The sequence below is a fragment of the Fulmarus glacialis genome, unplaced genomic scaffold, assembly GCF_000690835.1.
Source record: "Fulmarus glacialis isolate BGI_N327 unplaced genomic scaffold, ASM69083v1 scaffold45287, whole genome shotgun sequence".
In the NCBI taxonomy this organism is placed as follows: domain Eukaryota; kingdom Metazoa; phylum Chordata; class Aves; order Procellariiformes; family Procellariidae; genus Fulmarus; species Fulmarus glacialis.
This window is the reverse complement of record NW_009222330.1, coordinates 1-22,627: the sequence shown is the minus strand read 5'-3', so window position 1 is coordinate 22,627 and position 22,627 is coordinate 1. Positions and strand designations below refer to the sequence as shown.

At 38.7% G+C, this 22,627-nt stretch overlaps 1 protein-coding gene across 1 annotated transcript in view; it reads right to left on the bottom strand.

Annotated features, from left to right (window-relative positions):
* Positions 1-20,194, bottom strand: part of LOC104079372 (ubiquitin-associated protein 2-like) — a gene marked incomplete at both ends in the record, with an annotated part of 23,523 nt that extends 3,329 nt beyond the window's left edge. Inside the window, 10 exons of the mRNA XM_009581401.1 lie at positions 1,285-1,351; positions 3,933-4,116; positions 6,870-6,909; positions 8,106-8,313; positions 9,407-9,579; positions 10,724-10,998; positions 12,460-12,673; positions 13,355-13,544; positions 15,328-15,395; positions 20,123-20,194. Of these exons, the coding sequence (XP_009579696.1) occupies positions 1,285-1,351; positions 3,933-4,116; positions 6,870-6,909; positions 8,106-8,313; positions 9,407-9,579; positions 10,724-10,998; positions 12,460-12,673; positions 13,355-13,544; positions 15,328-15,395; positions 20,123-20,194 (1,491 nt within the window). The remainder of the gene's footprint in view (positions 1-1,284; positions 1,352-3,932; positions 4,117-6,869; positions 6,910-8,105; positions 8,314-9,406; positions 9,580-10,723; positions 10,999-12,459; positions 12,674-13,354; positions 13,545-15,327; positions 15,396-20,122) is intronic.
* Between the last annotated feature and the right edge of the window lie 2,433 nt (positions 20,195-22,627).

Here is a 22,627-nt window from a genome sequence, read left to right as displayed (position 1 = left end):
AAGATGCTGGGGGGGGGGGAAATCAAAAAAACCCCCAACAATCTTTTAAGTAACAGCAGCACATGCAAAAGATATGCATTATCTATATACCAAGCAAGCAACTAAGTTGCATGCTTGTGATTTTTAAGTATTCAAAGAAAATTATTATGAGAGTTAAATTCAAACCACTATATCATCACAAAATTATACCACAGTAACTCAAATGTCACTCCATTGCATTATTTCCTGCCCTTTGCTTGTATATTCCTTTAAGCTAGTACTTGTTATGTTAAATAAACTCCTATATTCTTCCAAAAGACAGTATTTGTTTCAAAATACAGGACACTGCTATCGTGATTTCCTCAATGCACTTGTGGAATTTAAAAGATTAAAACTGTAGTGCCTCACAACAGAGTCAATGTGGTAAACTCAAACACAGACCAGATGTATTACAGGAACACATGAGGATAAAGGAATTCCTGGTTTGAATCCAGCACAGTACAGTGCCTTAGCTGTAAGCTGATCACACTTGCAAAACAGCGTCATCAAGACACAGAAGCCAAAACAACTCTGACAACAGAAAAGAAGGACATTTGGATAAGCGTGAATTTTTAAGTTACATATTCAGTAGGGATGGAGCATTACAAACCAAAATACAGGCATAAAGAAAAGTAGTAACCTATCTGCACACCCCAACTGGGACTGTACAGCAGTACCCCATCACAGAACAAGGCAATGCCTCTGACTTTCATTTGTGCAACATCATCTAGAGCACTGTGTTCACTACCATTTGCCTATTTAACTCAAATGCATTAAATACACAGGTGACAACAATGCCACATGGTAAACTCTAAAACCATCTGTCGTAAAGGCATTTGTCATTGTATGTATGACATGTATCATTCCATCACCTGCATTTTGCCAGCTAACCTCTCCAGTGGAGACTGCTAACAGTCCACATTTTGGAGCAGTTTCAGACAGCCACTGCTAAAGATTTTTTTTTTTTTTTTAAAAATACATTTGTTACAAGAAATTCTTTACTGCATCCCCCCTTGCTGGCACAAAAATTTCCTCTGCAGTTGTGTGACTGGCAAGTGTCTGTAATAGCGATCCCTGATCTAGCACAAATCACTAGTGGTAAAGACTTTTTTTACCACTAGAGGACTGGCAGTCCTCCTTCCCTGAGATACAGCTCTTGTTGCGGTTCTTAGTGTAGTGGGATACAATGAACTTTAAGAGAGGGTCCTAATCATGAGATAAACTGACTGTACGCCAAACATCTGTTGAAATGCAAATAGGACTTACTGCATGTGATGTGCTTGAAGACAACACTGAGGCAGGGGAGAGGCTGCTCTGATGATTGGAAAGAGAGCTAGAAAGAAATTGCAAAGAATTAATAAAATTTATTTTTCCTAGAACTATTTTTAATATATATATATATGTATGTATGTGTGTATATATATACACACACACAAACACAGAGTAGGTAGTAGGATATTAGTTAAAGAATAAGAATTGTAACTGTGTGCATACACATACACACTCAGAGTAGGATACTAGTTAAAGAAAAAATGTCTGTAGGGGTGTGTGTATATATACACACATACACACACACACATATATATGTGTGTATATATACACACACCCCTACAGACATTTTTTCTTTAACTAATATACCTTTTAATGAAAAAAATTGAAGTACAGAGACAACTATTACTAACAAGAAACATCTAAAACACCACTCATTGGTATTTATCAAATTACTATATTTTTAGAAAAACAGCAGTTGTTCCAGAATTATGTAGCAATGACCCCAAGAGACATAACGTCCAAAACCAGAAGAACGTTCACACAACACATGGCTTGTTTCTTATTCTTTCCCTGAGCAACTGCTGCTGCCTGCCTGCCGACACAGGTATTAATTAGGTGACGCAGTGCTTTGGTTTGACTCACTATGGTATTTCTCACATTTTAACCTGCATAACATTAGTTCACCCAATTAGAACTGCAGGGTATTTGCCCCATAACTCTGCCAAAAGACCCAACACATTCTCAAAAGACAGGGCTCAAAAAAAACAGCAAATGAAAAACACCTGTGAAAGCCCAAAAATTAGCCATACTACTACTGAATCTGGCAATTTAATCAAGGCTGGTTCATACCACTACACCCCACCAAAAGCCATTTCCTCTTTGAAAAGATGAATCAGAACTACCAGTTCAGTTTTATACATACACTGTAAAATACGAAAATAAAGAATCCCCTGCTGAAAAACATCTGCAGATAACTTCATTTCAGGAAACAACTCTGGTTTAGCACACCACCTTTTTTCCCTAGCTGACCAGGCCTGTGAACTTTTGGCAGTAACAGTAGCACCAACATTCATCTGTAATCCGAAGATCTTTAAATGTCTCCCTGAAAGGTGACTGAAACTGGTTCTTAAGCATTTACACTGACAGAAGTTATATCTTACATTCGAGGTCAAGAACGTAACTTACAGTACAGTACGGAATAAACAGAATGAACACCGAACAAAGGCAAACAAAACAAAGCCATAAAAAATATGTATGGTTTGGTGCTCAAAAAGAGCATCCTCATGTGAAATCAGAAGCAAGAGAGATCCTAACCTAACAAATATTTTAGTATTCTCTATGGAAATAGCCACAAGAAAATACAGCAGTTTTCATAACAAAGCTGCAGGCTAAATTATATGCCCTAACTTAAAGGGCAAACACTCCTGGCAGCTCTTCGAGGTATGGGACCAGACTAAATCTTGGCAGTTTCATAGATTAATTTTACTTCGATTCTTTAAAACTGTTCCCCATCTGCAGGAATTACAATGACACCACTTCAGGCAGCAAGGAAAGAAATAGTTCAGTCCAACATACAGTTTTAAACCACTCCCTTGCCCACTCTCCCCAGGTCTTCTAATAAGCCTTAATTCACCATCTGACCTATGGGAGAGACACAGACAAGAGCTGCCAGCACAACCAAGTCAGACATGCTTGGAACTCAAGCAGCATCTTTTCATGGCACTTGGTATCTGCCCAACAGCATCAACACTCCAACTAAAATTTCTACCAATGTACACAGTTTTTCAACAAACAAATGTGGGGAGATGATGTTTCTAATGTGAATGGAATAATTCTTGCTATTTGACCTATTTACCATTTTATTGTACAAAAACCACTAGTGTATTAAATGAGAATCAACCATGTCCTAGCTGCGAAACAGGAAGAAAAACCCTGCTATCCCACCAAATTAGTTTCTTCAATTAACAAATATAGTACAAAGGTGAGTATTAAAAATATAACTCAACCAGCATATCCTCAGGATGTCACCTGCCTGAGGATGAAGCTCAAGTAACATGCACTGAGAAAATCAGATAGACAGTGCAAATAAGCTAAGCTGTGCTGAATGCACTTCCAGGAACACCAATCTGGTATTTCAAAGTGTCTTAAGGAAATGTCTTAGAAAAAGAAAAAACACACACTCTCCCTATGGAATTATTTCTATTATTTCTATATTTTCCTATGTGGAATTATTAAGAAATACAAATATAAATGAAGCAACAAAATTAGCCAGGAAGTAAACTGTTAAGGAATGATTTCAAACATAAACAGCAGGCACTGTGGACAAAGTAGGAAAAACAAACTGGGGGAATCAATTTAGCTAATTTAGCTGGCATGATTGAAGCAAGAGCCCCTTGAAACACAAAGTTGTTTATATATCACGAAAACTTGAGGGCGGCAGCTGTTCTATCATTAAGAGGCAGCCCAGAGCTCATACTTTGTAACCAGAAACATCCTGTTCTTTTCTGAATCTCTCTCCTAATTCTAGTTAATGTCAGAAAAAGGGGACCCTGGTGTCTGACAGCCCCCGTACGCAATCATCCTTATATTTGCTCTTTCCCCAAAACTGAACCCCTTTCAGTTTATCACAACTCCTACTGTACCTGCTTAACTGGGAAAGTGAGCTGCTGGCCAAATCACTGGACTGAGGCAAGCTGGGCAACGTTGCCGCGTGCTGCGGAGGTGAAGGCAGAAGCGAAGCAGTGGTGGATACCACGCTAGGCAGAGAACCAGCAGAAGGTAGTGAGGGAGAAGGCTCTGTCTTAGGCGCTGGAACTGATGAAGTAGCTGCAACATGTTAAAAAGAGGCATTCAAAGACAAATTCCAGCATACCTGACATCCCAGCCTGGATTCAGGAACACAGTAGTATTCTCCACTTGGTTTACAAAAGCCTGACCATTAAGAATCAGTAACAGTATCAAGCAATCTGGCTATTAAGGAAAATTCAAACAGCAACAGAACTATCATTTTTTCCCTTTAAGCTCTTCACCTACAATAGATTTATAATTTTCACTGCTACACATGTAGTGAGCTACGATCTTCTGCACTTCACCTCCCGCTATCTGGATTACTAGCTTCTGCTCACAAGTCAATCCTAATTTTAAAATTCCTTGCATTTGGTTCCGCAAACAAAAGTCCTTTGAGCTTTTCAAGGCACTGTATAAATCTATTTTTACCTACAGCTCTGCTTCTTCATTCCAACCTACACAGCACCTTTGATGACTGAGACTGAGATCGCTTGAGTGCAAGGGCATGTACAACTTATCAGTTTGGAGTACTCAGTCAAATGTGTAATGCAGTAGAATAAAAGAAGCTACAAAAAAAGACCACAACTGAGCACAGCATTGAGCATTTTTAATGGTTAAAGAGTTGTTAAATATTGACTTACTTTATTTGACCTAGATAACAAAAAGCGTTTAGCTTTAATATTACTTTTTAGGCTACACAGAGTAAAACTTGTTTACCAAAGATGTGCCTTTCCAAAGGATCACTATACTGTAATAAGACACTGAACAACTCTACTGCCCAACATAATTCCCAACTGTTTCTACACTTATCTCGTCCTGCAAAGATAATATAAAGAATTAGAGGCACTCACTCACCAATAAAACTCAGAAAGAGAGTTGAGCCCTGCCTTCTCTGGGCCATGCTTCCATACCACACCAGAGACCACTACTCAATAGATCATCACTAACTCGTAACTCGCATACAACGCGAGGACAGTTTTAGAATGGTCACCAAACAAAAGTCAGATATACGCTTGGAAGTTATGCATCATAGTTTGTTCACGTTATTGGTTTGGTTTCCTCACTAAATGACCCAAGTCAGGTTGCTGGATTGGGTGCTATGCAAACAGAAATCAAGAGGTCTTAGCCTTGGCAATAAGTATGAGGGTAACTGACAACAGAGAAGGAAATTCAAGTGACAAACGGAAACATAGTTATGAAGGCGGCAACTATATCACCTGATACCTCCTGGCAAGATTCATATAAAAATAAGTAAATAGTATTTACAACTCTCAATACATTTAGAGCAGGGTTCCTTTCTTGAAGTAAGGGAATTGAGGGATTCTGTCCCGCAATACAAGCGACAGAATAACAATCTTCATTAAGGCCTGAACACAATGTTCAAGGCAAAGAAATCCAGGAGACAAGTAGGATGGTCAGAATTATGACACGTCAGTCATGCTTTGAACTAAGGTTTTAGGAAGCATGAGATCTGGATATTAAAGGACAACAACAGCAAAGATGAGAGATGAACAACTAAGAATATTATCAGCACATACAGAAGGGAAAAGGTCAGTATTTTCAAAAGTTAAGAGCGAATTTCAAAATCGTTTGGACGCATGAGATAGATACAAAGACGACGACTGATTCCAGTTTAGGTGCTTGAGATACAGAAAGCAACAAAAGTGTTCTCAAAACAGAATTGGCATAGAAAAAGGGACTAATAAAAGCCATTATAGAATAATTACAAAAATACTAGGAATTCTCAGATCTTTGTTTTCCATAGCAAAAAAGACAAGTCCTGTAGTGAATTTCATAAATAGTTTATTAATCCTGTACACGAGAGTAAGAAAGTTTTCCACTTGAAAAGTTGTCTTTATATATAATAATCTTTTAAGTGGTAACTCTTTGGGCATATACACTCCTCCTGCTCATTTAAACTGAACTTGGCATTAACAAAACACTGTTTACAGGTCTGAATACTCAACTTCTTTCTACTCAGAAGTATTTAAAAAAAAAAAGGCTGCCCCACTAACGACCTACCTGAAGAGACGTTTAGGAGGAGGATAGACCTAAAATTGAAGTGTTGGAATTCCAAAAGATATTAATTCACACTGCAGCCCGTGAAAACTTCCACAGAGCAGCACATAAAGGTCAGAAGAGTAAATACTACACTTTAATTATTTTAACTCCAGGAAGACAGCTGTAGGGGTGCTACAAGTAAAATACCACATTAGAAACAGTCCAAGATGAAGATAACAGTAATGCCTGTATCAGAGCCAGTACTGTGTTATTGTTACTCCACTGAAAGGCAGCAAGGTACCCAGCAGAGGGAGCATATTAGTCACCCTTCTTCCCCATGGGCTTGTAGCAGGGCTTAAGTAGCACCATACCCAGTGAGAGGTGCATTCAAAGAACATGACTTTGTTTCATTACAGCAAAATGCTACTCGTAGCTTCCCAACTGAGAATTGGAAGAATTGCTAAGAAATTTTATATTAATTTTTAATTTTCTACTAAATAATTTTTGGCAGGTAAATTCAAAAGGAAAAACAGCAGCAAAGCAGCTTCTCTAATTCTAAGACTGCTTACGTTTGTAGATTTAATAGGGCTGCTTTCATACTTCAGTTTTAGTCAAGAAGCAAGCAGTGTATCCTATGCAAGTACAAAATAAACGCAAATGGGTCAGCCAAAAATTAGTCAGGGAGAACAATATAAAACCTTAAACCAGATGTCACTGCTACAGTTGTGCGTGCAGCAAGTAGTAAGGAAAAATTAGAAAGTCCTGTGCACAACCAAGCTTTGTAAACTTACTGTCAAGAGTTGCCTGTGTTCTAACACCACTGTGGCCGTTCTGTAAACAAAGAAGAAATGAATGAATAAATCATCTTAGAGGTATATTAAATTTTCAGACTGAATCACACATTGAACATGCTTCATGCAAAGTTCTATATTCATTCTAAATTGAAAGACAAAAAAGGCAGAAAATTAACTTTTTACTGCCTTTAACAAAACCACGTAATAGTTGTCTCAAGTGCAAAGTGTCCTGAACATACAGAATCCCATACACTGCCCATACTACACCCATCAGCGGAAGACCTTCCCATGTACTGTATATAACATAAACTTCAGGTTCACACCGATATGAAAGAAAGAATTGCATTAACATATAGGAAATGGTTGTGCTTTTGATCTAATGCAACTCACAATTTTAACTATCCAAGTTACACAGAGACGCCAATTTTTTTCCATTGAAAGATAAGACTTGAGAAGCACCAGTTGTTTTTTGGATAACGCTGGAGTACAGAAGTGGATAGTCTATGCTTGATCCTCACCAGTACATACGAGCTAGTGCAGAAGACAAGTGTGACTGAGCCATTACATAACAAAGGCCAGAAGTAAATAAACTTACAAACTCTCACAAGTTCCTTAAACATTTAATAAGCTAAGTTCTCTTAAAACAAACCTACATTCCATATACAAAGAGAATAGGTGCTTTTGAATCTCCCAAGAGAGATCCTCTCTGTTCTAAATTAGACCTCTCCCTATGATTTTTAAAATAAAACATGAAACTAATTCCCACTGATGTTTAAATCCAACAGAAGAGTAATGCTGGAGGGGCCACAAACAGTTTGGGATCCATTTGCTAGGTGCCATATAAATTTAATAAACAATACACCGTTGGATAGAAACTGTCAAGTTACGGCAAAATACCATGACTAATATTTAGATAGAGAGATAGTTCCTTTTTTAAAAGCTAAGCTTCAGGGAAGGAAACTCAAGTAGAATGTTAAGTGTTACTAAGAAAAAAGGTCAAATAGCAATTTAAGATGTCAAAACCCATAAAATCGGAGGCTCTTATACCCCAAATACAACATGGCCAAAAATGGCTACACAACAGGAAAAGCAAAAACAAGTAACAGGGTGGGCTTGGGAATCAAAAATACCACTTGGCTTGGTTAAAAGTATTAACATAGCAGGGTAATACAAGTGTAACACAGATGAGAATATTTCACCTTTTTCAAGGTCTTATTTCTGAAATTCACTCACCGTAACTGCAACAGGGGTTGATTCAGCTGGAGCCATGGAGCTTTGGTACGCTATCCTACTATGCACAGAAGTCTGGTCATAGGAGGAAGTTGTTACTGGGCTAGTGCTCTGGGATGAGCAGGTCAGACTGGAAGAGGTGATGGCAGAGGTTGTGTAGGTGGACTCCTGTACTGTATTGGATATTGGCAAAGAGGTATTCAAAGGATCACTGGAAAAAGTAAAAATTATCATCTTGGTAAACGACATCTCAAACACCTTCATGAAAATATCAGCTCCTATACAGTTATCTAGAACTACCTTAAACATGCAGTCAAATCAACATTATTTATACTAGAAAATCTAGTCATGAAAAAAAAAATATATAATTTTGCTTTGGTCCCCGGTAATCATTGCTTCAAAACCATTAGCTGCACTAAGCACCATTCACCTTCCTCCTGCTAGCCCAACAAAAACAACAGTCTACACACAAGCACTTTTCAGTCATGTTACTTCCACCTTCTCAAACGATACATTAATGATCATAATCTCTCTTTTTTAAACAACTAGATCCACAAAATCTGGTATATAATGAGAAACACCCAGTCTCTTTTTACAATAGAATTCTAACGTTACAGTAGCAGTCTAACAGAATGAACTATGCAAAGAGGAAAATACTTTAAAACATGCAGGAGTGCTTTACTTTCTAAACAGTTTAAATCATTTATAGAACTAGAAATGAACGTGAATGTTCATTTGTACTAGTATTTCTGAATTAACTTCAGGAAGCTTTTTACTGAAGCCAATTTTTTAATGAATAAGGAAGAAAAAAATGGGTTACTGGTGCGTTGGCATTTATTATCGGCTATTTTAGCATTTCAGTAAGAGCTTCTGCATACTGAAAGCCTGGCTTCTTTTCTCATCCCATAGGAGCATCAGATCTGTAATCTGGTGCCAATCTACTAAGACACATACATGGTACAAGGGTCATCTCTCCTGGATCAAAAACAGAAAAATTAGGGTTGTGAGAAACAAACCCTCAAACAAATTTCAAAATCAGGACAATTAAACATGAGAAAGCAATTCTATAAAGGATAGCTTATTATGAGGTTATTCACATTCATGTCATCTCCAGCTTCACATCAACCCATCCAGGAAGATTTTGATTGTCATTAAAAAAACCAATTTCTCCTTTAAGATGCCATCCAGAGAAAACAAGTCATCATATTTCCTCCTCCCATTACATGGTGCCTTGATGGTTTTGGCACAAACTTGACCCCCCTAAAGGAGACATGTAAGAATGCACAAGGGGAACTCACACGTACTTTACAGATTTTGAGTACAAGCTATTGTTGGTCGCCTGGCTGGTATTCTCACTGCTTGAAGTTGATCCAAACTCTGGGAGTGCAGGCTCTGATCCAAACTCCAGAGCTCCAAACTGAACATTTAACCCTGTCACATCTGCTGATCCAGGCATCTCCACTGCAGAGGCAGGAATCTTAAAGGAGGAAAAAAAAAAAAAGCCATAATTCCTTTGCATGCCCTATCTGTATTAAAGATACCAGTAACTGACACCCTCTCCTCCCTTAACCACAGGCTTCTTCAGTTACTGCCTCAGGCTTCACTGCTAACTAGATCTGCTACAATCCACCAGTTTACATCACATAAACTAACTACATTCTTGTAACCTTAAATTAATTCATTGATTCTGTGCCCTGATCTGGAGCTGAAAGAGTAAGCCATACTATTCTACAACATCAAAGTGTCATCCGTATCCATCCCCCTTCAGCCAACACTCATCTTGTGGCTACTAAGTCAATCCAAAAATCACTCAGCAACAGTCATTTTCCACACAGAGCAATCAGATATGTGCTTGGAAAAGACATCATCACTGTATTTTGGACCTAAAAACTAGCCAGCTTAGAACTTCTTGCTTTATTAACATGAAATATACCATGGTCTTTGCCCTCCTTATCCCTAGCAACTTATATATAGAATAGAATCACAGAATCATTTAGGTTGGAAAAGACCTTTAAGATCATCGAGTCCAACCGTTAACCTAACACTACCAAGTCCACCACTAAACCATGTCCCTAAGCACCACCTCTACACGTCTTTTAAATACCTCCAGGGATGGTGACTCAACCACTTCCCTGGGCAGCCTGTTCCAAGGCTTGACAACCCTTTCGGTGAAGAAATTTTTTCCTAATATCCAATCTAAGCCTCCCTTGGCGCAACTTGAGGCCGTTCCCTCTTGTTCTATCACTTGCTACTTGGGAGAAGAGACTGACACCCACCTCCCTACAACCTCCTTTCAGGTAGTTGTAGAGCGCGATGAGGTCTCCCCTCAGCCTCCTCTTCTCCAGGCTAAACAGCCCCAGTTCCCTCAGCCACTCCGCATAAGACTTGCTCTCCAGACCCTTCACCAGCTTCGTTGCCCTTCTCTGGACACGCTCCAGCACCTCAATGTCCTTCTTGTAGTGACGGGCCCAAAACTGAACACAGGATTCGAGGTGCGGCCTCACCAGGGCCGAGTACAGGGGCACCATCACTTCCCTGCTCCTGCTGGCCACACTATTTCTGATACAAGCTTTTGTATGTTTTTACATTTGCTAAGGACAAGCCACCACTTAGTTACCCACCTTGGATGCTGGAGTTATCCTCCGTTTTGGTGGTTTTATCTGTTTCTGCTGGGTTTGATGGGCAGTCACTGCCTGGTTATCCATAGATATAGTAGGGAGTTGTAACATTTTGCTAACAGCTGTAGAGGTGTCTACTGGCGATGGCTCTCGGAGTTTTACCTGGGAGGAGAAGGACTCCAGCCCAGGAGGAGGAACAGGAACTGCCTGCGTTTGTTGTTGCTGTCGCTGGGTCAGCTGGCTCAGAACTGGGGATGGTTCAGGCTGGGATTTAAAGTCTGGTCACCATTGGGAAAAGGAAATATCAAAATTAAAGCATTAAACTCTGCTCTTCACACTTCTATTCTTTGACAGAATCTGAGTGACGACATACTCGACAGCTGTGATTTCATAGCGTGTGCAAGTCTCTTTCAGACATCACAAGAGTTTCACATTGAACATTACCACTGCAATAATAAGGCCAACATTTTATATTCTCTACTTTAAATAAACAGCTGTGGGCAAGCATTATTTAGCTTTCTTCAAAAATATGAAAACAAACCTACCTATACAGTCACATAATATTACCACACCTTAGTCCTCGAAAAATGTTACGGATTATTTTAATCAAACACTGCAAGTTTCACTGCAATTAACTGTGCTGATAAAATGTGGTTACTTCCAAGGGGTCGGGAGTTAATATTTAGAGGTATTATGAGTTAGGATTTCCTGCCCCTACAAAGGAGATGATTTTCAACAAATAGGAAGTCATCTACCATCTCAATCTGGCTGAAAGTCAAGAGATACTGGACACTGACAGCTTTTTTCCAAGTCTTCCTCTTTCATATTTTTCAGATGCTGAAAGCCATGCAGTGGCTCAAGAGCACTGGTCAACAACCGTAAGAGATCCACAGCATTTGCAATGTGAAGGGGTTTTTTTTATTCAGTTGGTAAAGTGCATTAGAAAGCAACTTAAAATGTACGTAAACATTTTTTCAGAATTGCTGTGTGTAAAAGATTGTAACTGTTACCAAACTGGTTGCTTATCTGTCTGGAAACATACACACACACAAGAGATAGATACAAGAGCTATCACTCTTCACAGTGAGAATACTGCTAGGAACCACATTGCAAAAAGAAAGTTTGTGTCATTTTCACTGTTTCTACGAATTTTACTCAATTAAATGAAAAATCCCTACAATTATGAATAGACAAAATGGGTAACTTGCATCATTCTCAGCACACTAGTGAAAGAACACTAGGATGTGATGCACATTATGAAGAAATTATACCATACTCATTCAAAATTCATGTAATGGTTAGAAGAGAAAATTCGGTGGGAAAAAAAGACAAAATATGATACAACCTTATACTCAGCTAGAAGCAGCATCGGGACAATTAAACTAAGTATTTTCCAGGATTTGTTGAGAAATAAAGTCACATCAAAGTTCCACCTTAAAAATTCAAGCATGTTAAATCAAACATGTCACTACATGAAGGCTCAACAACTTCTAAAGATGCAATGACATTTATGGATAGGTTTAAGCCTATCAAAACTTAGTTTGTGATATACTTGTAATTTACGTCTATTACCAGCAAGTAAGTGTAACTCTTACAATGTTGTAACCAATTGTATTATTAGGATTACATTTTTTAGAAAAAGTCTTTCATTAAGGCCATTTTAAACTGTTATTGGCATTAAGAAATCTTACAGGCTAATACAGAGAGAAAGAGAGAGAAAGCTATGTCAAAGCACCTACCAAACTGACTAAGGACTGAGGGCTGAGTAATGGGCGGCTTTAGATCCCAGGATGATGTGGTAGTTGTGGTAGTGGTGGTAGAGCTACTGTTGTTTTGCTGAGAGGTAAACTGACCCAGTCCTGGAGATTTCAACTGATCCAAGATTTGGGATCCAGTAGAGTTTGCCAATTTAGAGGATCCGAGTTCTCCAAAGCCAGAACAAAGAACTGCAGACTACCAAAAGACAAGAAAGAAGAGCAGAAGGAGTGGAGTTAAGTATTTAATACATAATTTGAACATAACCATAGGGTCAATGCCTACAGCTGCTATTTGGCAGGAACTAACACCTCTTCAGCCCCAGACTACTAACAAATGACCAATAAAAAATTCAGCAGTTGTAACATATCTGATCACCGATACAACTTCCACCACTGTGATTGCAACAATACTGATTTACTTGAATCCATGCATCTCAAAATAGCATGTATTTACTAATAGTTGAACTTATTTTCAGAGAATAAATATAAGTGCCCAATTTCAAGCCCTCACAATTGACTCAAATAAGCAGGTTTCCACAAAAAGCAGTCAGATATGTGCTTGGAAATAACACATCATAGTTTTCTGGCATAGAACTCTTCACTATAAACAAATTATTTCATCCTAAATCAGCATGCAGTAAACGCATCTGCTCTCTACTCAAAAATTGTAATACAAGTACTTGGTGTAAACTGAGAAACAACTGCTTAGCAAAACCAGAAAAAAGTAATCTTTTTGTGTGTGTGTGTTGCAAAATTCATTTGCAACCTGAATTTTACAAATACTGAAACATCTTATGAAATGACCACTACTGGAAAAGTTATTTAACCTGAAATATTTACTCCTGAAGAATATTTAGAAAGCATAAGGTAATTTTACCAGACTTTGAGGAGAATAAGAGTTTACAGCACTGGAGCTGCCAGTTCCTGGTGCCATTTGGGTGCTGTGCTGAGAATTTGTGAAGACTAGGGCTTGGCCGAAGGTCTGCTGCTGGGGAGCCTCAAATGAGTTGCCTTCTGTCTCTTGGGTAGATGTCACAGGCTTTTGAAGCAGTGTTACCAAATCAATGCTGTAAGGAAAATCAAAGTTTGGCTGGAATAAACATGATGATTAGGCTGCACTGAAACTGAAGAAAGCACTAACTATACTAAAGCTGCCATACCTGCAACAGAATTACTACTGATGAACAGTCTTTTAAAATATTGCCTGTCTGTCTGCCATACAAAAAGAGGTAGAATAGAGGTTTTTGCCAGAAAGTAATATTCTGCTAGCTGAAACCTTCCACTACAGTTGGAATACAAATTATCTTTGCACTCTTTTCAAACTTTACCAAATTTATAACATCGTGTATCACCTAAATAACCTATATGATTAATATAACCAAGTAACCGGAGACAAGTCATAAAAGAAACATTATGTTTAAGTGGATTCTGCCTGCAAGCCCATTATATATACTGATAATCCACATTCTCTGTATATCACGCTATCCCTTTAAAAAGAGCAAGGGATCAAAGTCCTACCTCTGTATAGGGTGGGTATGAGGACAGTAAAAAATAAAGTCACACATGCAGCAGTTGAGTGAATATGTGATGACATGGAAGTCATTTTTTTAAGCTAAGTTTCTCAGATAGTAGGCATATATGCAAAATTCCTCTACCACACATACCTGAGCAGGATGAGAAACATGAATTTTCTTATATTTAGCATGGCTTACTAACCCCTACCACATGTTTAGAACAGGTTTATCCAAGGAAAAGCAAAGCATTCAGACAATAAAAGAAAACTACTCCAAAAACCCTGACTTAAGTTTATCCTGAATATACTGCAGGCTTGGGCTGAAGAGCTGCTTCCAGCACTTTCATTAGCACAGATTTCTTATTGCCCAAACCCTTCTTATGGCAAGTGGAGGAAAAAGAAAAAAAACGAAAACAAAATACCAAAACACCAGAATTCGAGTTGATGAACTAAAATATTTTCTGACATAATTTGAGGGACATCCACTGGAAGAATATTTGCATTAGAACAACGAACATGCGAGCATATCACCTTTAAGAAGGAAAGGAATATAAACTGTAGACCAACTGATACCATGCCTCTTCCACATCACATCCATGTTATAAGGAAAATGTTGCTGGAGTCTGGAGTACAGCAGTACAGCTGTATTAGGATGTTTGGGACCATTAGGCCGTCTAGTTTTCAGATCTCACACTATCCAACTACCGAAGTCTTCATCACACAACTTTAGCCCGCTCTCCTGGGACCTGAGGCTAATGCAGGCAACTAATTCCATAACACCATTGGCCAGGCATTTGGTGAAGACAAAGGCAAGCAAAGGAAGGCAGCAACTGCCATATTTTTGGTTCTCTATCTGAGCTCTGTATCATCAGTTAAGGCAAGTAATTGTGATGCTTACCAGGAAATCCACCTTCTTGCCAACGCAAGCTCTTCTGTTAACACATCTGTCAAAGCACTACGTTATGAACACTTTCTGCACCTACAGGGGCAGGCTTTCCATTTTCTGGACAGCAAAGCCAAAGTTTCCTTTTCAACAGCAGAAAACTTTTCTTCCCAGTTACTTTTGTTCCTGCCTGCACAGTCTTTGTGCAGAAGACAGGGTCTTCTCAGTATTATGCCTGTGGATTTGGTAAGTTTGGCTCCACGTCCATAGTCAATAATGGGTAACACAGGAACCCACAAAACCAACGATTTGCAAGCAAGGCTTTTGCAATTTTGAAATTAGCTTGACCAATCTCTGCCCTGTGTTTTATTCAATATTTATATGTGCAAACTAATATTGCTTCACCAAGCAGAAGATTTTTAAGGTATAGGGAAAACATGGAAGAAGAGCTTACCTTTGCCCAGGAGTCACATGATTCTCAGCTGGAACAGAGGAAGCAGTGAAGACTTTTGTTTCAGAAAGCTGCAAAAGAGAGGGGCAGGGGAAAAGGTATTTTAATCATACACATGCTCACACTTCATTGCTGCAACATCTGCAGAAATTCCATCTTGGTCGTGCACTTCCAAGATAAAAGTAAAGTCAAACTACCATTACAACTAGTTATGCTGCAGCACTGCTTAAAAAGACAAAAACACGTAGTCAAACTTCAGCAAAGTCTTCTCCACAGAATCAAGTACCAATTTAATTAAAGTGTTAGGAAATTTGATTTACTAAACACACACAATGGTATACCAATGTAACTACATCAGTTTGAGCAATAGTTTAACTGAAAAATATACCAGTAGAAAGTAATTAACGTGACAGCTGGTATATCATCAATGTAAAGATACCTTCTGCAGACATAATTTAGGACTCCATAGAGCAGCTCTGACAGATCTTGTTGCAGAAGTCTAACACTTTGCACCATTCCCACTCATTTAATCTACCCCTGTGTTTTACACTTCAGCTCGTATCACCAGCGGAGGCAGGTTTGCACTCAGATACATACAGTGAACTAGCATTCGTGGTTCCTTCTTGGCATTTCTGCTAGGGGTGGCAATAACATCTTAAACCGATTGCTCTGCGAGCATGAGTTTGAAAACAATAATAAAGGGACAACCATGTAATTGCTTATACTAGTATAACCAGTCAGACCATTCACAGCAGAGAACTGTGCTGCTTTCACCATGCTGTTACAATTAAGATAGATACTTACACAGGCAGCTGGGGAGAGGTTTTGGGGGGAAAGGGGATGATTTGGGTTGTAGGGGGGTTGTTTGTTTGCTGGTTTGTTTTTTTTTTTAAATAGCTTTTCTTTTTTAAAAAAACAGTAGTTAAACAGCTACAACTTCCTAGAGCTAATTCATTTCTATTGACACGAATACTTGCAAACCAGAATAGGTCTTAAGCCAGTACAGGTTAGGTTTAACAAGATAAAGATATGCACGTATAATGGTTATATTTTAAATTAAATTTGCACAAAATCACCCTTAACTACTTTGGTGTAGCTTTGTATTTAGACTAAAGAATAACTGACCTATTCAAACACAAAGAATCCCTTTAGAATGTGACATCTGAATACAGCTCTTCCAGGAAATTATGCATTTTTAATTGCATACATTGCTAGCAGCCCAGTTTAAAGGACATCACAGACATGAGCCAATTCCATCTGTCATCCCACAGGCAGCTCTACTGAAAGCACGTATATCCCTGAACACGGTCTTCTGATTGGGATTCTCCTATGAAACACTGTTGATTTAAGCAAGACACAGAAGGGCTGACTGGGAGCAATCACTTACCACTCAGAGGCAAAGTTCAAACATTTCACAAACTCTCCTAGCACCCACTTATGTGCAACACACTGTGTCATGAAAAAATGAGTACCACCACAGCTCCTCCCTCCATTTCCTTCCCTTCCCTTGCTGCCAATACAACGTACTTCAATCCCATCTTTCTGGAACACAACTATGCCCTGTGCATAACGCTGCTGACCCGCAACCCTATGTACTGACCAAAACGAAGAAGGAAGATTCAGCTCAAGCGTATTTCCAATTAAAAAGGCTGTTTCGCTATCGTTCAGCCCTTTCCCCACTGTACGTGTTATTTTAGAACAACATGTACTGTACTTTTTGTAGTGGCAAATTATATGGCACAAGAAGGTCAGCTAATGGCAGGAGCAGCAGCCTATGGTCTGCAAACCCTTGGTTAAATATTAAATTCTCTGTAATGTCAACAGTTTCTTATGCTCACATAACCCAGGATAAGACTAACTGTGGCCAAAACACTGATGAATCCTGAAAACTAAGCAAATCAAGGAGCCTGAGGATGTTTGTGACAACACAAAAGCATGCTTGACGTATGAGAGAGGAAATGTTCTCTTCAAGTGAACCACCATGCAAAACAAAAGTCTCCAGCTACCAGCTTGGCTACATTGAGTTTACACTACACCCTGTGGCAAACTTACCGCCGCAAGCTCCAATCGAGCACCTAATTCAGAAGTCTGCTGGGATTATGGCATTTGTCAAAACACATACTTTGTGCAGCAGCAGCTGAAAAGTTTTATTACGCGGATGTATTTAGTATTTCTTAGAAGTACTATTATCAGCTCCTAACAAAGTTATTTACGCTCACCGTACACTACACTCGCAAATCTTTCACTGAGGCTCTGGCATTTTCCCAGAACTGAATGAACGGTCGTGAACCATTTGCAAACGTCGGCCTCACAAGGGTATTTCCTCCATCTGCAGTGAAATGCCTGTGCTTTTCAGCTCCTGTTCCTATGACAAAAATCATTCTCCAATCACCAAACAGACAACGTATTTAACAACTAGCTACCAGCTCCTATGGCCAGTTGATAGGTGAGGAGAACAGGAAAATTCTCCAGCATCCCCATAAAAACTCAAAATCAACAAGTCAGAAATAACAAAACCTTATTACTGTTTTGATATGATGTACTGAAGTTAAAGAAGATAAAACAAGTTCTCATGCTGCTTCCTGGTAAAGGAAACACTCCCACTAAAATACACTTTTTTCTTTTCTTTTTTTTTTTTTTTTTTAAAAAGTGTTGCTGTTGTTTCAAATAAAAACCAAGACTACCAATACTGTACAGAAAATGTTTGCCTTCATCCACTTTCCAGAAATTTGTATGTATTCTATTTCTCCCCTTCTGATAGTTTCTGTAGTTAAACTTTATTTTCTTTAGCCAGGAGAATATGATTGCAATTTTAACAGGAAAAGCCAGAGCCATCTACAGTACCTCAACATTTGTCTGGTCCTTCATTGTCCATGCCCTGAACATCCTTTTAACAAAATACAACCTCCTATTTTCACTGCAACTAGTTTCCACTCTATTTAAGAGCATGCTGACAACCTATTATACTTGTTCAATACTCACTACTAAAGATAAATACCAGACAGGACTATCAGATCACAAAAATCTAATCCTCCTCAGGTCAAACAACAATAATTTCACTCATCCGGCCTGGGACTGGATTCCTTTATAGTTCTCCTAGAAATGCCCATGTTCAATAAGGGTCCCCCTGCAAAAGATTTGTTTGCCAAAATTTGCAAGGCAGATTTTAATCTACTTAATGTGTTTTGTGATAGCATGTAATTATTTTTAGAACAGAAGATGGAAATCAAATCTCTTACAAGGACATAGTCTATCTTCACAGTTAACTCGTAATTTACTTAAAGACCAAGATCAGGTTTATTTGAAGTGGACCTATTTTCCATAGAACTACACTGAATAGCATAAGTTGTATTCTTAGGCTTCTATTTTTTTTTAAATCAGATGAATCAATTTTTCCTTTATTTTTTACCCCAGGCATGTTTTGGGCTAATGTGTCTGTAGCTCGTCATTTCATTCACTCCTTCTGAACATCAGCACACGAACAACTTTTTCCTAAGTCACAGGGATTTTTCCAGGACTCTAAAATTAATAAAAATTAACATTAGGCTAGAGATTTCATCTGCTGTTCTTTCAAGATTCATGTGCAAATTACTCACGTTTAATAATTAATTTTAAAAAATTCTATCCCTAGTCAGCATTGCTCAACACCACTCCCGTACTACAAATGCTGTATTGTACCAGCATCAAAGAGGTGAGAAACAAGGCCAGAAATTTTCACTATCCGTAGCCCTTAGTCCACCTGTAGCATATACTGCAGAAATAGAGGACAGGTTTAAAAAAGATGCCAGCTTTTGATGACAGTAACTGATACAGAAAACCTAGGGATTTTAGAGTTTCTTTTAGTTTTCTCGAAAGACACAGCCCTCTCATTAGGTAAGGACAGAGTTTTCATATCTGTTATATGAAACATTCACCATTTCTAGGGATAACACTGACATGCCACCCTATAGGAGGAGGCAAAAGGGATGACTTCCAAGACAATCTCTTACTCTTCTGAAAATAAACTCAAATTAATGGATATTCCTATGAAAGATGAAAAACTTCTTAAAAGCTAAGTTTTCCTTTCTGTATTTCTTGTTACCTTGTTTGTTTTCTGAACTGTTTAAGCTTTAATACAATAACTGAAAACTTAAAATCACAAATGTGATTTTCACACATGATGATCACAAATGCCAACTATTTTGCAGACATGAAGACTCCTCTTGCCTGATAAAGAACGAGAACCAAAATTGTTGTAGTACTTTAGACAACACATCATGATGAAATAACAAGAATGAAAGAATTAAGTGCTAACTTCAGCATACTACCAGCTCCTTTTTTTAATATTATGAAGTGGACTAAGTGGAACAATTATGCAGATTTCAAACAAAAAGCGTCAAATGAGGAGTCTAAAGTTGATAGTAAGCTTCAGCACTTAATTACATAAAAGTCTTGTGATAATATGGCTTTAAATCCCTACATAATAGTAGGGGGAAATAGGCAGTTAACACCCATCAGCATTGAGCAGTGGAGAACTATAATTCACAAACACTTAATTTGGGATAAAACTTAAGATTTTATTATCTATGCATTGTCAACCCAGCAAAATAAATTAATATTTCTTGATTCAATTTTATTTTAAAAATAAGCTTATCTAAATATATATATTTTAAACAGGAATTACAGCAAGAAGCACAGTAAGAAGTATCATTGCATGCATACAGCAAAGTATTACTTCAAACACTTATTTTTTGAAGACAACACAGAAACTCTGAAAAGGGTAAATAATCAATCGGTCTATCCAACAAGGTACACTTACATCTTCATTCCAGTCTTCTGCTGTCCATTCTTCTATTGAGTTTTTCCATGCTCCTGTTGTAATTTGGGGAAGGAAAGAAAACAGTTACAAGCTAAAAGCACAATGTTGTATTTCAACCCTTCTCTTTCTAAGCAATCCTGTTTTCATTGTTAGTAGAACATCAAGGAGATGGTGGTTGGAGACATGGGAAGCTCTAGAAAATTGGTCTGCAGATTTAAAATTCTGGGAGGGTCGTCCCCCCCCCGCCCCCGCCTTTAATTTCTGATTTCAGGAATTTCTTAGCCACTACGGTACCAGACATACAGACATAATCTGCACAAACGCATGTCTGCAACCAGTGATTAATCGCAAACATTGGAAGAACTTCCTCCTATGTCCCCAACGACAGTGAGAGGTTACTCAACCCTCCCACGGGATCTCCCAGGTTCATGCACAAATTCATACAGACCCTGAACAAAACACAACCACAACACCTGCTCTGACATCCATAATTCTATTTTCAATATATTCAAATTCCAGACCCAAGCTATACGACTGGAGGCTCCTTTCCAATCTGTTAACACTCTCCTCAGGGCAGAACAACTCCAATCCCGTCCCCTTAGAGAGCAATTTTATTTTAAAACAATTATAATTCATATAATGGCAGCAGAAGAGTCAATAAGCTTCCACTGTAGCTGCAAAACACTTTTTCCCGTAACTTGTGGCAGAGTTTACGTGGCGAACACTGGAGCACAGCGCGCAGTCCACAGCATGCGACAATGGGAAAACTACAGGAAATGATCCCACAGATGCAAAAACCTGATGTCTTCCATAGAAAACAGCAGGCACAGACATGCAAGAGCAACAAATGGACTGAAGGCCTTGCCCACCAGCGTAAGCATAGGGAAGGTTATCCCAGCAAAAACCAGAGCCTTCATTTAAACTACATAACCATGAGCGAAGAAAACACAAGCAGTAGAAGTTCCTGCTACCATCACCTTTGATCAAGTACAAAAGCAAAAGAACTACTGCTTTAATCATCTCCTTTTACTTAACCAGGAACCCTCTGAGACACAGTCATCCAGAAAACAAGCCCCCTGAAGACAGCATCCAATCTAGTTCGTACTAATGCCATGACTACATTAGTGCATTCTTTTGTACACCTTCACAAAGCAGCGTCTTGGGCAGAGGAGGGTCAAATGGCACTAACCCAGTGAGGCAAACAGCCTACCATGAAGATACACACGCGGTGGGGAGAAGAGAGGGGGTTTATACCTTGGAATCCAAAATTATTTGGCAGGTCTTGAGCAAGGTAATATCCGCTCTGTGTTGGCTCTGTGGAGCAATATAGAGTTGCCTGAAACATCTCATGCTCACGTTACTAAACAGCCCCTAATCAGGAGGTTTTTACATAATGCAAAATATTGAGGCACTTGAAAAATAACTAATAATCATATCCGAGCACAGCAAAATTACTGCAATGCCTCAAATTTCTAGACTAATCCACACATTTCCACGGAAATTTTGGAAACGAGGAAAAGTCCAATGAACAGCAGTTTTTAGAGAAAAAGTTTATTTTCTTTCCCTTCTCCTGACCCGCACAGGGTCCCTTCCTTTGATATTTCTTCTTAAAAGAAATACATCCTAGTATTTGCCCTGCTTATATTTATCTCCCATCAGTCAGAGCAAGGCCTGCCTCTGTAGAAGACAAACCTTGTGCTAGTGCCAGAACTCTAACAACAGAGCTCAGAGGCTGCTAAAACAAACACAAAAAGAGCTCAGACAAATCAAGCCCAACTCTTGAGCATCCCCCACCCCCTTTGGGAGACCGAGCCTGTTCGGAATAATACTTGGGACATTTTCCCGACATTCAGTTTAAACATTTATCCGTTCCTTCTACTTATGAACATGGTACTGTGCATTTACTCTTTTTATACTGAGCTCAACCCTTCACCCTTTTACTAATTTACCCAAGCTGCTAAGTTTATTATTGTTGCTTATTAACACTCTACCTTCGCAACACAATCCTTCCAGCCTCAGTTACTTCACTGCTCTTCCCTGCATTAAATCCAGTTTGCTAACGCCTTCCTCCTATTGACGGGATTCTAAGTCTGATCTTGCCACAAGTGTATCAACTTCCTTCTAGTCCAAAATCCACCTTGGCATTATTGCAACTCCATATATCCTCTTCCCAACCTTTACCCCCCTGTCTTGCAAAGCACCACAATTTAAGAGTTCTCTGTTTTCCACTGAAACTATGCTTTGTGTTTTCAAGGATTCTCGTCATAGCAACTTCAAGCTAGATGGCTATCTGTGACTCTCCTGTTTCCTTTTGTAACAAGTTTTGTTTTAGAAAGTTATAAGGCCAATAAAAAGTATACTATATGTTTTTGGTAAGTCTTCAGCTATTTTCCTCCAATTCCTCACTTCCTGTCACACTATTTGATTTTTTTTCCTTTTTTTGAATAATCAGCCATAGATATTAGCCCCCAAATAATTTTATTTCATAGAATCATAGAATCATTA